The 17155-nt window shown below is 43.0% G+C and overlaps 1 protein-coding gene across 3 annotated transcripts in view; it reads left to right on the top strand.

Moving 5' to 3' along the window:
- Positions 1–17155, top strand: part of VPS8 (VPS8 subunit of CORVET complex) — a 350033-nt gene that overhangs the window by 156361 nt on the left and 176517 nt on the right. Inside the window, exons 31-34 of one of the 3 annotated variants that reach the window (XM_077448450.1) lie at positions 9652–9734; positions 10868–10952; positions 13101–13163; positions 15386–15484. In XM_077448450.1, coding sequence (XP_077304576.1) covers positions 9652–9734; positions 10868–10952; positions 13101–13163; positions 15386–15484 — 330 coding nt within the window. Of the gene's footprint in view, positions 1–9651; positions 9735–10867; positions 10953–13097; positions 13164–15385; positions 15485–17155 lie in introns of all 3 variants that reach the window. The other 2 variants (XM_077448449.1, XM_077448451.1) reach the window with 2 other exon arrangements.

The following is a 17155-nucleotide window of genomic DNA, read 5'->3' as shown; positions in this document are numbered from 1 at the left end:
GAGTGTCACTGGGCTCCAGTACCATCTTGAGAGCAACTTATAGTTCGTCTCTTGTGCTTTAATTGTTGGTGATAAACAGTGGGATAAATTAAATGCCTTCTCCTATTCCCCAACCTCAATTTGAACATTAATCTCATTAGCCCATTTGTTTATATATTCCAGGGGCTCTGGGTGGTTTTTAATAATAAACATCTTATAAAGTGCTGATAAAACGTGTTTTGGTTATTGATCTTGTGTCAGGAGAATTTCAAGTTGAGTTAAATCTCTACCCAGGGACTTACTTGCACGAATAGAAGACCAAAATGACAGTAACTGCCAATATTCCATTGTTTGCGTGAATGATGGTCGCTGTGTAGGAAATAGGTTTAGTAAAGACGGAACTGTTCCCTGACATAAAATATTGCTCAGTCTATAATGAAATTCCCTATTCCATATAAGAAAACTTGTCCTATTTAATGCCGGTGGGAAATTTTACCCATTGTTTAGTTTACGAACAATAAAATCAATCCACCAGTCTAGTCAAGACTGCTGAAGCATAATAGTAATACAAGTCTGGTGCACCCGCACCTCCTTTAGTTTTTGGTAGTGATAATAATTTCTTTTGCAGTCTTGGTTTTTTATGGCCCCAAATAAATTTTGTAAAAGCCAATTGTAAAGTGGAAAAAAATGATCTAGGAACACAAACTGGGATAGTTTGAAAGCCCTCATCTACAAACTTTAATCTATGCATCGATAGAATGTTGCAAAGGCTACTTTGAAGTTTCAATGTTTCAACACAGCATGTCAGAACGTCATGGTATATAATTTATGCCTCGCGTGTCATGAAATTGAGGGCCTGCATGTCCCATGTTTACTAGCATGGTAAGCGCATGCATGCCTCAATATTTCTGCTGGTCTCTTCTGCATCAGGTTTTGGCGGCAGAGAACCAGCAACATAATACAGAAGCTGCTGCCAGTCGCATCAGTAGGTAACATTATCAATGAAAACCATCACTTCTGGGTTAACACGTTAAATCTCAGAGCCTGACCATGCATGTAGTCCTGAATAGGGATGACCTTCATGTTCGAGTCGAACATACGTTCGACTCGAACATCGGCTGTTCGCCCGTTCGGCGAATTCCAAGCGTTATGGGCCGTTCGCGACAAATATGTGTGGCGCTCACGGCCCACAATGCACTGCTTCATCGCAGTGCATTGCTGGCTCATGCTTGGCCAATCACAGCGCCAGCAGCGAGGAGAGCCATGATTGGCCACAGGCAGGATGCCTGTGTCCAGTCATAGCTCAGGCTGTGTAGTACACGCCCCACACTATATAAGGCCGCCAGCGCGGCGGCCTTGTGTAGTGTGTTGGCGTCTGAAGCAGTTAGTGGGTGTTCTGTGTACCTTCAACACAGTACACACCGATCGTTATCGGCCGATTTTCGATCTTGCTGTTGTGTAGTGGTTGTTGTCTGCGTGCCCTGACCGCAGTATACACCGCTATATTCACCTCACCTCTATAGCTAGTGATCTATCTTTTATAATAGAGCTTGCAGTCAGTAGTGTTAGGAGCTTGTGTGTGCTGTCTGCGTGCTCTGTACCCAGTACACACCGCTATATCCACCTACATAGCTCTTCTCTATTTGAGCCCACTTGCCATCTGCAGGAGTTATTGGAAGTTGTGTGTGCCTCCAGCACAGCACAGTATACATCTGTATATACCCCTTTATCTCTGGTGTTCTATAATAAAGGCATCTGCAGGAGTTAGTGGGTGTTTTGTGCCTCCAGCACAATATACACCTGTATCTACCCTTTATTGCTGTTCTCTAATAGAGCCATCTGCAGGGCTTAGTGGGTATTGTGTGACTCCATTACAGTATACCCCTTTATCTCTGGTGTTCTATAATAAAGGCATCTGCAGGAGTTAGTGGGTGTTGTGTGCCTCCAGCACAATATACACTACCCAACTGCTGTTTTACCCAACTCCCTTCAGGCCATTACCATGTCTGGAAGGCCAGCAAGGAGAGGCAGACAGGCGCGAGCCGATAAAAGAGGGCAAGCAGGCTTTGTGTCTAGAGACAACAGTGCTGGTCGTGGACGTGGTGCATTGTCATCAGCACGTGGCCATGGGACATGCTTGTCCTTCTTTTTGGCAGCTGGACATGTTGAACCGCAACATGCCAATGACTTGGTAGAGTGGATGACCAAGCCCTCTTCATCCTCCTCATCCTCTCTCACCCAGTCTCAGGGTACTAGCAAAGCAGCTGCCAACGCATCGTCTTCCCTCGTCTCAATGTCATCATCAGTGACTCCTTCCCTAGACCCACCACGTCCTCCTGAGGAGTCTCCTGAACTCTTTGAGCACAGTGTTGGGTACATGCTCCAGGAGGATGCCCAGTGTTTTGTAGCCTCTGATGATGACACTCAGCTAGAGGAAGGCAGTAGCGTGAATGCAGAGAGAGGGGATGCTCAAGAAGGACAGCAATCTGGCAGTCATGTTCCACAAGCTGCAGCATATTGCCAGGTTTGCTACAGCGATGAAGAGGGAGGGGATGATGAGGGCACTGACTCCACGTGGGTGCCTGGTAGGAGGGAGGAGGAGGAGGTGGCGCATGTCCAACGAGGCAGGATGCCCTCCGGGGGCCAGCTTAGGGGCAGCACACCGACTGAATCACACCGCAGAGCTCCGCCTGTGCAGGGCGCTGCCTCTGCACGTTATTCTAAAAGTTCTTTGGTGTGGGCCTTTTTTGAGACGAGTGCATCAGATCGCACCGCTGCTATTTGCAACATATGTCTCAAGCGTATCTCGTGTGGCCAAAACATCAGCCGCTTGGGCACCACATGCTTGACCAGACATATGTTGACCTGCCATGCAGCTCGTTGGCAAGCGTACCTCAAAGACCCACACCAAAGAACTAAGCGGACCTCTCCTTGCTCCTCATCAGCTGGCATCTCCAACCCTGCTAGACCTTCAGTCCTCTCTGAAACCTGCTCTGAGAGGAATGAAGGTGTAGAATTAGGTGTGTCACAGCCAAGTGCTTCCGGGCACTCTGCTAGCAGTACACCCACGTCCGATTATAGCAGGCAAATGTCCCTGCCCCAGCTGCTGGACCAGCGAAAGAAGTTCACTCCCAGCCATCCACATGCCCAGCGGTTGAATGCTAGCTTGGCTAAATTGCTAGCACTTCAACTGCTGCCTTTTCAGTTGGTAGACTCGGCCCCCTTCCGTGAGTTTGTACAATGTGCGGTTCCTCAGAGGCAGGTCCCCAAACGCCACTTTTTCTCACGGAAGGCGATTCCGGCTCTCTACCGGCATGTGGAAGGCAATGTCCTTGCCTCGCTGGACAGGGCGGTCAGCGGTAAGGTGCATATTACCGCTGACTCATGGTCCAGCAGGCATGGACAGGGACGTTACCTGTCTTTCACGGCCCATTGGGTCACTCTTCTGGCAGCTGGGAAGGATGCAGGACAAGGTGCAGTAGTGTTGGAGGTTGTTCCGCCACCACGCCTCCAAAATGCTACTATTGGTTGTGACACACCTCTCTCCTCCACCCCCTCCTCTTCTTCTTCCTCCATGGCCTCTTCCAGTGCTCTGTCCTCAGAACCAGCGGTGCTCTGTAGGCGTTCCAGGGGCTACGCAAGTACGCAGGCAAAACGATGCCATGCCGTGCTTGCGCTGGTTTGTTTGGGGGACAGGAGCCACACTGGGGCGGATGTTTTGTCAGCTCTGCAGGGGCAGGCCGAGAGGTGGTTGACGCCACGCCAGCTTAAGCCAGGAATGGTGGTTTGCGACAATGGCACCAACCTCCTCTCCGCCCTCCGACAGGGACAACTGACCCATGTGCCCTGTGTAGCTCACGTCCTTAACCTGGTGGGGCAGGTACCCTGGCTTACAGGATGTCCTTAAGCAGGCCAGGAAAGTCTGTGTGCATTTCCGCCGATCATTTAATGCCTGTGCTCGGCTGGCTGAGCTCCAAAAGGAGTTGAACCTACCCAAGAACCGCCTTATATGTGACATGCCCACCAGGTGGAACTCAACGTTGGCCATGCTGCAGCGGCTGCACACACAGCAGAGGGCCATCAATGAGTACCTGTGCGCCTACGGCACCAGGACAGGGTCAGGGGAGCTCGGTTTTTTCTCACCACGCCAGTGGGGCATGATCAGGGATGCATGCACTGTCCTGTCACCGTTTGAGGAGGCCACAAGGATGGTGAGCAGTGACAGTGCATGCATCAGTGACACTGTACCTCTTGTCCACCTCTTGGAGCATACGCTGTGTGGAATAATGGACAGGGCACTTGAGGCAGAACAGAGGCAGGAAGAGGAGGACTTCCTTGCCTCTCAAGGCCCCCTTTATCCAGACAGTGTTCCTGCTGTGCCACCCATCACACAGGAAGAGGAGGAGGAAGAGGAGGAGGAGGATGATTGTGTCAGCATGGAGGTGGAGGCTGGCACTCAGCATCAGCAACAGCAGCAGCAGTCTTGTAGGGATGATTTACAGTCCCAAGAAACACGTGGACTTGTACGTGGCTGGGAGGAGGTAGCTGCGGATCATGTTGTCCTTAGTGACCCAGAGGACTCCGGACCGAATGGCTCAGCTAACCTACGCTGCATGGCCTCCCTGATCCTGCAAAGCCTGCGGAAGGATCCTCGTATTCTTCGGATCAAGGAGAGGGACCATTACTGGCTGGCCACTCTCCTTGATCCACGGTACAAGGGTAAGGTTGCCAACCTTATCTTGCCATTGCAGAGGGAGCAGAGGATGAGACATCTCCGGGAGGCCTTGCAGAAAGGTCTGTGCAACGCGTTCCCAGAGACTGGGAGGTTACAAACTCCTGGTCCTGGACAACGTGTTGCTGAGGCATCGGTCAGAAGGAGCGGTGGAGAAGGTGGCCGTCTGACTGATGCTTTCAGACAATTTTTTAGTCCGCAGCCCCAAGGTATGATCGGTTCCAGCAACCATCGCCAGCGTCTGATTTACATGGTGCAGGAATACCTAGGGGCAAGGTCAGACTTGGACACCTTTCCCACCGAAAATCCTCTGGCTTACTGGGGCTTGAGGATGGATCACTGGCCAGAGCTTGCACAGTATGCAATTGAGCTACTGGCCTGTCCTGCATCCAGCGTTCTTTCGGAATGCACCTTCAGTGCTGCTGGTGGCTTTGTTACCGATCACAGGGTGCGCCTGTCCACCGAATCAGTTGATCGACTGACCTTCATCAAGATGAATCAGTCTTGGATCACCCACAGCTACCAAGCACCTGAAGCTGATGTAACCGAATAATTTTTTTTGAAATATCACATCCCTTCAAGACTGCCTATGCTGATGCTGAGTGACTGTCCTGTTATGTTGATTGTCTATCCTCTTCCTCCTCCGCTGATATCTTGGAAGAACATTTCTGGCTCTGGGTGATGCCATCAGCCCAATTTTTGTTTAACAGGGGCGTTTAATTACAATTTTTGATGCAATGCTTTGCAGCAGGGCTAATTCCTGCAATAAAACTAGAGTATATGGGAGAGGTTGCAGTGTGGTGGCACCAGCACCAGTGCCTAAGGCCCAATTTTTCTGCCCCTGTTTAACAGGGACATGTAATTACAATTCTTAAAATAATATTTCACAGGAGGGCCCGTTGCTGTGCCCACCCAGAGTAACTGTGAGGACTTATAGTGTTGTGGCACCAGCACCACAACCACCAAAGGTCAATTTTTCTACCACTGTTCAACAATGGCATGTAATTACAATTCTTGATATAATCATTCACAGCAAGGCGCTCCAGCGCCCACCAAGAGTCACTTTCAGGGCTTACAATGTTGTGGCAAAACCAACACCTTGTTCCGCCATTTCTGCAGAGCATATAAGGCAGGCCCCTACTTTTAAACATCCAACTTACAAACATCTCCTACTTGCAAACGGAAGGAGACAACAGCAAGTGAGATGAAAAAAGATGTACGACAAAACAAATTATACAGCGGTGATAACCCTTCCCTATGTTTTCCAAAAAGCTTAAAAATAGTTTTTTTGACTGGAGCTACACTTTAAAAATGTACCAGTTGAAAATTACAAACAGATTCAACTTAACACAACAAACCTACACAGTCCCTGTCTTGTTTGCACCGCCTGTATACTGCTGTTCTGAGTATATAGGGCCTGGGGGCCACACGCATTTCCTTTTTAAAATATGGGTACGGGGTTCCCCTTAATATGCGTACAAGACCCAAAGGGGCTGGTAATGGGCAGGGAGGGCTACCCATGCCATTTTTCTCAATGATTTTCAACCATATTGCAGGAACCAGATATAACATTAAAACCGCAAGCAGCTTTAAATGACGTTATTTCCGTTAAATGTCATTTTGTGCAGGGACTGTTCTAAACACGGGAAACACGTGGCACTTCACAGGCATACTACAGACACCCCCCAGGCAATATATTTAAAGGAATATTTCACTTTTTTTTCCACTTTAATCGTCATTAAAATCAGTGCTCCCGCCAAAACGGCCATTTTTAAAAACATTTTAGGCATTGACCCATGTCCCCTGGGGCAGGAGCCAGGTCCCCAAACCCTTTTTAGGACAGTATCTTGCATATTAGCCGTTAAAATTAGCACTTTTAATTTCGAACGTTCGAGTCCCATAGACGTCAATGGGGTTCTACGTTCGTACGAATTTGGGGTCCGTTCGAAAGTTCTGGTGTGAACCGAACCGGGGGTGTTCGGCTCATCCCTAGTCCTGAAGCATTCATGACAGGGTGACAGTGCTGGGTATGCAGGTAAATCTGTGCACTCCAGTGTTATCATCCTATATATGTTGCAATTTAAACTGAGATGGGAAATATAATTTAAAGCTGTACTGAAAATGGTTAGTATGCACACTGTGAACATCTCACAGTATCGATTACAGGCTACAGCAAGTCAGATTCTTCCTCATTTCCTGGGTGAAAGATGTCCAGCATCATCTAGGTCAGCGATGGCAAACCTTGGCAACCCAGATGATTTGGAACTACATTTCCCATAATGCCCAACTACACTGCAGAGTGCATGAGCATGATGGGAAATGTAGTTCCAAAACATCTGGGATGCCAAGGTTCACCATCACTGATCTAGGCCATTCCTCCCCAGCTGAACTGTCCCAGTTCCTTCCCTTTTAATTAAATATATTAATCTATTTATTTTTTCAATTAACTACTGTTTGTAACGCCCGCTGGATCAGGGACCATGTACTGTAAAAGGAAATAAGAGGGCCCAGCAGCCTTGTGCATTACCTTTGTAAAATAGAATATATTTATTATATAAGTATTATACTTACAAACACAATGGTAAAATCAAGCATAAAATTTAAAAAGTCCATCCATGGCCCCGTCATACAAGGATTCGCTGGCCAGTAGAACCAGAGTTGGATGATAAAAGTCCAAAATGAGTTGACACGTTTCGACGGTGACCCTCCTCTTCAGAGTTATATCATTCCACTCTGGTTCTACTGGCCAGCGGATCCTTGTAGGACATGGCCTTGGATGGATTTTTCAAATTTCGTGCTTGATTTTACCATTGTGTTTGTGAGTATAATACTTATATAATAAATATATTCTAAGTTACAAAGGTAATGCACAAGGTTGCTGCACCCTCTGTCCTTATTTCCTTTTAGAATATGCCTGGGTTCTCCTTGACCTTTTAAGAGTGCCCGCAAAGCCAATGCAGTGGTGTGGTTTGCGAAGAGTCCCCCCACTTTTCAGGTTAACCCAAAGCAATCTTCTGAGCGCAGGAGCATTTGTTTCTTGTACTATGTGCTGTAGATGAGGGATTACCCCAGAGGGGTCTATGTGATGAAAGGGTCAGAGGAGAACGATATTTAGCCCTGGCATTATGCCACACCACAAGATTGGTCCTCATTGGGCTGCATAAAGGCAATTTTATTTTGCATACGTTCTCCTATTGCTTGTACAATGCCTGCAACACCATGGTTGGGCCTTTTGAAGAGTAAAACAGGTGGTAAAGAGGTAATCTATCAACTCTCAACTCTGTCAACCACCCTCTGAAAAGTCATCCCACACAGTGATTTTCAAAGGGCCAGTAAGGGCTGTCATACATCTGAGCCAGCTCTTTTTTAATGAATAAAGTGTCAGTGGTGGACATACCATTTTTGTAAACTGTGTGGCTGCCCAAGGGCCCTCTGGTACTCAGGGGTCCATTTTTTTGTTATATTGGTCAGATGGATGCAAGGACACCTCCTACTGTGACAAAGAATTTGATACTGCTCACTCCTATCTAGCTGTCACACGTTTGAAGCTGTATGAGTCTGTAAAAAACAAAGTGTATAAATATTTTTGTTGCGCCAGCAGTTCAATAGGTGGCCCAAATATTGGTCTTGCCCAGGGGCTTCTTGGCTACTCTGTCAGCGAAATATAAGATATACAGCACTGAGAAGACGTTTAGGAGAGGTGTGAAAAAATGCTGTAATTTAAGAATGCTTTCAAAAATATATATTTTATTTGTTTTTTTTTTTATATAAATTTACAAAATGCAAAGTGAGTGAACAGAAGAAAAATCTAAATCAAATCAATATTTGGTGTGATGGACCGTTGACATGGTGGTCGGACAAGGAAACTTAATGCAGCAGATGAAAGACACATCATGTTTACTTTCCTTTGACACCGGAAGATGTCCAGCAGTGCCATCAGCACATAACTGGCAGAAACCAGCGGGATTCAGGTACTGTACAGCCATCTACTGTCCGGAGAAGTCTGGCCAGAAGTGGTTTTCAGGGAAGAATTGTGGCCCAAAAGCAATACCTCTGACACTGAATCAAGGCTAAACGGCTCAACTATGCATGAAAACATAGGAACTGGGGTGCGGAAAAATGGCAGCAGGTGTTTTGAAGTGATGAGTCCAAATTTGAAATATCTGGCTGTAGCAGGAGACAGTTTGTTAGCCAAAGGACTGGAGATCAGTAGAATGAGTGCCTGCAGGCAACAGTGAAGCATGGTGGAGGTTCTTTGCAAGTTTGAGGCTAATGGAGTTGGAGATTTGGTAGGGATCAATGGTGTCTTCCATGGTGAGAAATACAGACAAATACTTATCCATCATGCAATATGATTAGGAAGGCGTGTGAGTGGCCCCAAATTTATTCTGCAACAGGACAACAACCCCTAACATACAGCAAATTACATTAAGGACTATCTGCAGCTTAAAGAAGAACAGGGATTCCTGGAAGTGATGGTTTGACACCCACAAATTTCTGATCTGGGCATCAAGTCTGTCCGGGATTACATGAAGAAACAGAAGGATTTGAGGCAGCCTACTGCCACAGAAGATCAGTGGTTAGTTCTCCAAGATGTTTAGAACAACCTACTTGCTGACTTCCTTCAAAAACTGTATAAGTATCTAGAACAATTGATGCCGTTTTGAGGGCAAAAGATGGTCACACCAAATATTGATTTGATTTGGATTTCTCTTCTGCTCCTTTGCTTTCCATTTGTTAATTAATAAAAATAAACAAACACTTCTATTTCTGAAAGCATTCTTAATTTACAGCTTTTTTTTTTTTTTTTTTACACCTGCCTAAAACTTTTGCACAAGACCATATATATAGAGAGTTATATCATGTGCACTCTGGTTTTAACTTGATGTACTGTACTGTTGCTTGCAGTGATACCCTTGTTTTGTTGGTTTCTCTTTCAGGTTCTTTTAGAGCTGCTCCAGGCTGGAGGAGTAGTCCAGTTTGAGGAAAACAGACTGATCCAGCTTGCAGAACGAGCTCAGTTGTAAGACTATTCTCCATGTATTTATATGAATGTTCTTGGTATACTAATATTCCTTATATAGTTAGGTTAAATGTTTTTTATTCAGATAGTTTCCTCCTCAGTTAACCCACTTCAGATATGTAAACTTGCCCACTTAGGTTATGCACATTTTACATAACCTTTTTTTTTACTGCAGTTCTGTTCCTCTTAACACTCTACAAGCACATTGCAGCAACACAAGTAAAGGTGGAGAACTTACATATACAAGAAAAGCATATGTTAAAGGATTTCATCTCTGCTTGCACTATTTCTCCCATTATATTAAAGATTTTTTATGCGTACAGAAACTGTAATCTGACCTCTAGGCAGGTGAAGTACTGAAGTATTTCATTGCAGTGTAACATGGTTAGATACCAATGCGTAGATACAATCGTAGGAATTTTTTTCATGGACATTTGTGCTCTGAGGATTACTTTGTTCGGAAACCTAAAAGTGAAGATTAACACAAAACAGAACTCAGTAGTATTTGTGGCACAGCTTCCATACAAACCGTAATGCTTTGATGGTCACAGAGGAAAGCGCATATAACATGCCACATTCATTATTATTGTCTATCACGCTGTTCCTGTGGTTACTATTCTCTAAAGAACCAACCAGTACAGCACATATGAAAAGCCAACATGTGCATATGTACTAGATCCAAAACGTATTCCCTGGCTTAGATTCTGTTAAGCTATTCAGAACCACTTAATAATGTTTACGCTTAAACCGACATTTTAGGATACATGCACAAATGTGCAGTAATATGATCGAACATTTATATAGGAACACGCATGTGTGTGAAAATAAACATAATGGGGTAATCAATTGGTTCCCAGTTAGATTTTAAATGGACAAAATGTGTTCATTAAGACTTATCCACGAAAAAAATAAATATATATATATATATATATATATATATATATATATATATATATATATATATATATATAGATATAGATATAATATATATATATGTGTGTGTGTGTGTGTATATGTGTATATATATATATATATATATATATATAATTATAATATTTTTTTTTTTTTTTTAAATAACAGTTGAAGACCATGTCAAAACATTTAACAATGTACTTCTTTTATTCTATGTGCAGCTATCAGATCTGTGAGTTTATGTACGAGAGGAAGCACCTATATGACAAAATTATAGACTGCTATTTACAAGACCCAATAAGAAAGGTATCACATACATTCTTTTCCTGACTGTTGATTACTTTTTGACTAATGCCGCGTACACGCGATCGGAATTTTGGTCGGAAAAAGCTCTGATGGTTTTCCCGATGGGATCTCACTCAACCTGTCTTGCATACACACGGTCACACCAAATTCCAACCATCAAGAAAGCGGTGACGTACGACGAGACTAGAAAAAGGAAGTTCAATAGCCAGTAGCTAATAGCTTCTGTCTCGTAGTTGAATCTGAGCATGCGTGAGTTTTTTCGCGTCGGAATTGCATACACACAAACGCATTTTCGGATAGGAACTTTTTCCGTCCGAAAAATTGATAACATGCTCTCAATCTTTTGCTGGCCAAAAAAAGTCCAATGGAGCATACACACGATCGCATTTTCCGACAAAAAGCTCTCATCGGTCTTTTGCTGGCTGAATTTACGATCGTGTGTATGCGGCATAATAGGCATTTTTCATGCTCATTTAAAAGGTTTTCTATTAAAATTGCCTGAATCTGACCCTTCTTTGTAGTAACAGAGAAAAAGATCCTTACCTGCTCTGGTCCTCTTGAGACCAAATGAATACCTGTCCTGATGTATTTCTTACACACTTAAATCAATCCATTAAGATATGCTGGTGCTCAAAGAACATCAGTATATCCTAATGAGAGTGGTTCTCCACTCTGAGAGAAAAAAAATGTTAGTCAGCAGCTACAGATGCTGACTTAGGCCGCGTACACACGCGCGGACTGTTCGCCCAACTTTGTCCGTCCAACAGTTTCGGCAAACAGTCCGCTCAAACTTAGCATGGACGGACATGGCCACACACGACGGACGAACAGTTTGCTGAAACCGTGCGCGATGACGTTTCGGCACGCACGACGGATCGAAAATTTCGACGTCCAATACACTGCAATGCAACCTTCCGACGTGGAAATCCTTTCTGAGCATGCGCGAGACTTAGTTGGCCGAACAAGCCTACACACGAGCGAACAGTCCGGAATTTCCGTAAGACCTTGTTCGTCCAACTGTCCGCTGAAACTGTCCGCTGAAGCCCCACACACGAGCGGACTGTCCGCCCAAACACTGTTCAGCGGACAAGGTTGGGCGAACAGTCCGCCCGTGTGTACGCGGCCTTATAATAACAGGACACTTACCTGTCTGGGGATCCAGCAACGCCCTCACGTGGGCTAGTTCTTCACTAGCCTTCGGGTTTCCAGCGCCGACGTCTTAACTGTGTGCTGCTTGCATCTTCATACCGGGCTGCCCACTGCTCATGCACGAACAGCGCTGCACTTTGTGAATGGTCCAGCAGTCTTCTGGGACCTGTGACATTTCCCCCGAAGACTGCAGGGAAGGAAGGGGGAGAGGAGAACCGTTCAGATCGCCTAGGTAATCTGAGCGGAAGTGGGAGCGGGTACCTGCCAAAACTAGGTACCTGCTCCCTCACCCCCAAAAAATGACCTGCCAAATGAGGCAGAGGAGGGGGAGGAGGACTAAAAGCACAGCTTCCACTTTTGGGTGAATCTCCACTTTAATCTCAGGTTATGGCACAGGCAAGTTTCAGTGTTGTGCCTTGCAAGTCTTGTGAGAACAAGCAATATGTAACAATGTCTGTGATAGTTTTTTTTTGTTTTTTTGCTGAATTGTAAATTCCTAGTCTGCACAGGTATGCATTTGTTTCTGTAGTGCATTTATTATCCTGTTCAGACTATGGATCTGTTAGACTTCTCTTTGGAACTTGGAATTATCAGATGCTGGTTCTGAATTGATAACAGTAATCCAATGTTTTCCTTGGACAAGTCCTCCAAAGGTCTACTATTGATTAATTACATATATTTCCCAGCATTTTAGGGCATATTTATAAAGATTCCAATAGCTTTCTTCCATTTTTCTTGGAAACATGAACAAATCATTGGAGAAAGTTGTGGTAAAAACTATGTTATAAATAGATCTGGTTCATACATGCCGCAGCTGCATCTACTTGTTCAGGTGGACATTGGGGAGGGGGTAGACTGTGACTGAACTTTCTGCTTTTACCACCTCTTTGCCACACGTTTGAAAAAGCCCTTAGCTTTGCTTGATGGCAAGGGACCTAATTTAACAACTGTTTCCAAAATCTAAATCAAACAAGCCTCTTTTTGTACCTATGTTAGCAGGTTCACGTGAAAACCAACCACTACTATGAAGATGGCTCTGCATGTTTGGATGAACTTCAGTCTGTGAGAGTTTAGATATTAAAGTAGAACTAAAGGCAAAGTTTTTTTTTTGTCATTTTGGATAGGACAATGGAGGGTTATAACCCTTCTCAGTTTGTTTTTCCCATTGGTGAGATTTCGCTTCACTTTCTTCCATAGACTAAAGAGGAAGTGAGAGGAAATTCCTCCAAAAGGAGGGAATCCTGGGATGTCACTAGAACTATTGTTCCCATTGGAGGATTTCTCTCCAATGGGAAAAACAATTTTCTTTTACTTTTCTTTTACTCTTTACTTTTACTCCAATGGGAAAAGATTTTCTTTTACTTTCAGTTTTGGTAATAAGGGTGAACAGGACAAATAGAGAGAGAGAATCTCCCTAATGGGGGCACAGACAGCAGTAAATACTCACAGGTGTTCTAATCCCTCTCCACTCTAGTCAAAACAAAAACCAAAAAAAGTTTTGCCTTTAGTTACGCTTTAATGTATACAGTATATATAGCCAATCAGCAAAATCTCATATAATCCTTAAAATGTTAATAATATTTTCAAAAATCAATATTTTCAATTTTTAGTCTGCAGCTTTAACCAAATAGCTTAGCGATTCTACTATGAAAGTTGTTGTCTAGGCACTTCCTGTTACAGGATGATAACACTCCTTGTCCTTGTTTACCAATTTTGCTCCTGCATTGTCATCCTGTGGTACGGTTTCTAGTGGAAGCTACAAATGGTTGTTTTGAGCACACAGTACACAAAAATGTAAAAATTAGGCTAGGAAGTATCCACCAGGAGGCTGCAGAAGATCAGCAACAGCAACGATGGATGAAAAAAAGGTGAAACTACCATAAAAACATGGTAGTTATATATTCTACACACTACTCTAACAAAGTAGATGCCATTCAGTTATGGTTTACAACTACTTTAAAACATATATAGAAAATACTAAAGTAAGTACATTTTTAGCTATGCCATCAGTGTTGGCAGTCTTCTAGAGCTTGGTAGGATTTCACTTGTAGAAGCATCTTAAGAGTGGTCTCTGTTTTCCTCGTGTATACACGTTTGCAACTGAGATCTAGGTTTTTATTTATATTTTAAAACTGGAAAGTAGGTTTCTTCCACTAGCTTGCAAACCAGTGCTGAGAAAATTTTGCTGCTTATAAATTGACAAGCTCTCTGACGCCTTCTTTTTTTTTTTAATCAGTTATAGAGATTTTGTGGTTTTCCCATAGAAAAAGTAAACTTTTCTTTCTTTGTGCCTATTTATATAAATTATATTCGAAAAGTTCAAGCTGCAGTCAACATTTTCTTGGTGATTAAAAATAAAGCCCTATTAAACCCCAAACCATAAATGTAATATATTGTGATCTGGTGGTGGCTGCATTAGTGTTTTTTTTTCTTTCTTTTTTTATGCTTTTCCCTCTTTGTTTTCCCGCTGATGATCTGGCCAGTAACACCACCCTTCTGTATTAGAGTGCACCCACTCTGGATGACGGTGTAATGGGGGCACAGCAGACAGCAGCATTGTCAGTCTGGGGGAGGAGTAGTGTTAGATGGACTAGCAGATTTAGACACTCTAACAAATTGAAGCCAAATACCAGCTCACACTGCAGTTACACAAGCAGTTAGGATAACAGTGTTTATTCCCTTTGAGATAAAGGTTTTACAGAAATAAATACAAGTTGATCATTGTAAACAAACCTGGCAGCGTTAAATGATTTATGTCAACACTCTTTAACTGATACATTTGCAGGAGCGCTTGTTTGTTGAAAAACAACACACTTACTGGCCGGATCACCAGGTGAAAATAAAAGATAGAACCCCTAAAAAAATTGACAGGATGCAATATAATAAATGTTTGCTTTTTGGGTTAATGGAAAATTTTTTTGGTCTTCCATCAAATGCTCTAAGTTGCCTTGTTTTTTTCCAAATATTCTAAGTGAAATTAGTTTCATGATACATTAAAAAATGTTCTACCTTTTTAATTATATTTTTACTTTCAACAAGAAAGGTTTTATTACCATCATAGCACTGTGGCCTGGAAACCTATGGCTATGGCACACCTTGCAAATCTATGGAAATTAACTTTTTGCTTAGAACTTTTGCTGTTACGCTTCAAGATACAATGGACACCATCTTGTTGAAACTGGAAAACCCCTTTAAATTTATATTTGTAATTATTTTTAGTGTCTGCCACCCAACTATTTCATCTTGTATATTAACTTTTTTTTTTTTTTTTTTTTTTGCTATAGCATGAAATCTTTAATTATATTCACAACATTCTTTCAATCCCGGGTTACAGTCCTGAGGAAAAGCAGGCAACATGGGACAAAGTTATGAAACATATGGAGGTATATAAATATCAGTCTGTTTCTATGGGAAAGGGTGTGAAGTTAATTAAATTACTATGTGAAAATAGATTTTATGATTATAGTTTAAGTAGAATGAAATACAATGCCTAAAAGCAAAGTATGAGAATTGAAAAATAAACATTCATACTTGCCTAGATGGATGCAGCATCGGCCTCCTGCTGCCTCTAATTTCTAGTGCACACGATGAGAAAATTGGGCAAAAAATACCGCTTTTGGAGCGATCGTACGATAATTTGATCGTTGGTACATCGCTATTCGAGAGCTAATCAAGACTGCACATGATTGGAAACAAATGAATACAATACATTAAATAATCGTGGGAAGCTGTATTCTGTCTTATGAGAATTTTTGTAACGCTAGTAACCTATTTGTTTTCGATATGAGACTAGCATGCAAAAAAAAAAAAAAAACAGGCGATCATTCCTCCAATATTCTCATCATGTTCACCAGGCTTAAGACTGGGCAGGAGAGGGAGCAGCTTGCTGAAAGACTGAGCCAGCTGCCAGTCCAAGCCACTGGGTGGATCCCAATATTAGCCAGAATGTTTCCATTGACCAGCTGAGAGACGTCAGTCAACTGCAGGATCAATCTGACTAAATCTAAAACTGCTCCCATCCGCTTTCTAATCCTATTATACCTATCCAGTAAAATAAAGCATTTATACTTGCCTATTCTGAGGTCGCTACATGATCGGTTTCCAGCAGTCGGCTGGGGAGAGACACAACAGCTGACAACGGATGCTCCTTGGTAAGTCTATGGGTGATGTCACCTCACAGGCATTGAAGCCATTGTTGGTGATCTCCCCTTTCTTGTGAAGCCAGCCGCTGGGGAGATCATGTGACAGGACCGTAGCACCCTCAGAATAGGTAAGTATATGTATTTACCTTTTACAGGGTAGTTGGAATAGGATTTAGAAAGGGTTTGGGAGCAGTTTTAGATCAATCCTGGACTTCCTCTTTAAATATGCATATTCAAGCTCCTTATACCAGCCATTTGTTTGTGCCGAAATGAACAGAAATGAAGATGTTTAAAAAAATCTATTACTTTGCTGATGGTCATGTCATACTTAAAGGGTAACTCCACTTTAATGGGAAAGAAAATAGCAAGTATAGCATACACAATTGCTAGACAAGCCATATTGTAATTGGATGTTCCTAAAAATGACCTTTCCTTTTCAATCTGCAACCTCTATAGTTTTCCTTAAAATTCAGTGCAATATGGCAACCTGGAGGTCTTCTGTCCAAAGTTAGTGTACGGAACACCCCCAGACTGCTTGTGTGAGTGGCTCACTGATTTCCCTAGAGGTCTGTACTAATATACAAGTCATACTCTAGGCATTATCTGCAGCAAAAAAAAGATTTTTTTGGTGACATACTTCCAAACTGTTAATTACTTCGAAGGAAATTCAGGCCCTGCAGTTTTCCTCATTAGGACAATGCAAGTGCATCAGCTGATCAATAATGAAAATATCACTCTCGTACACAATCTGTATCCAAAAGACATAAAAGTACAAACAGTTATTCCTTCAGAGGAGAAACAGGTATGACTCTACAACAAAGTTTGTTAAAATCCCTGCAATGTACATTTGTCATCCAGTGGAGGTTGCTTGTTTTTTCCTCATAAGTGGAATTACTCTTTAACCACTTAAGG

Source organism: Lithobates pipiens, unplaced genomic scaffold (genome assembly GCF_037356315.1).
Source record: "Lithobates pipiens isolate NorthernLeopardFrog02 unplaced genomic scaffold, aLitPip1_a1.2 Scaffold_22, whole genome shotgun sequence".
Taxonomy (NCBI): Eukaryota; Metazoa; Chordata; class Amphibia; order Anura; family Ranidae; genus Lithobates; species Lithobates pipiens.
The sequence above is the reverse complement of the archived record's forward strand: the minus strand, read 5'-3'. Positions and strand labels throughout refer to the sequence as shown.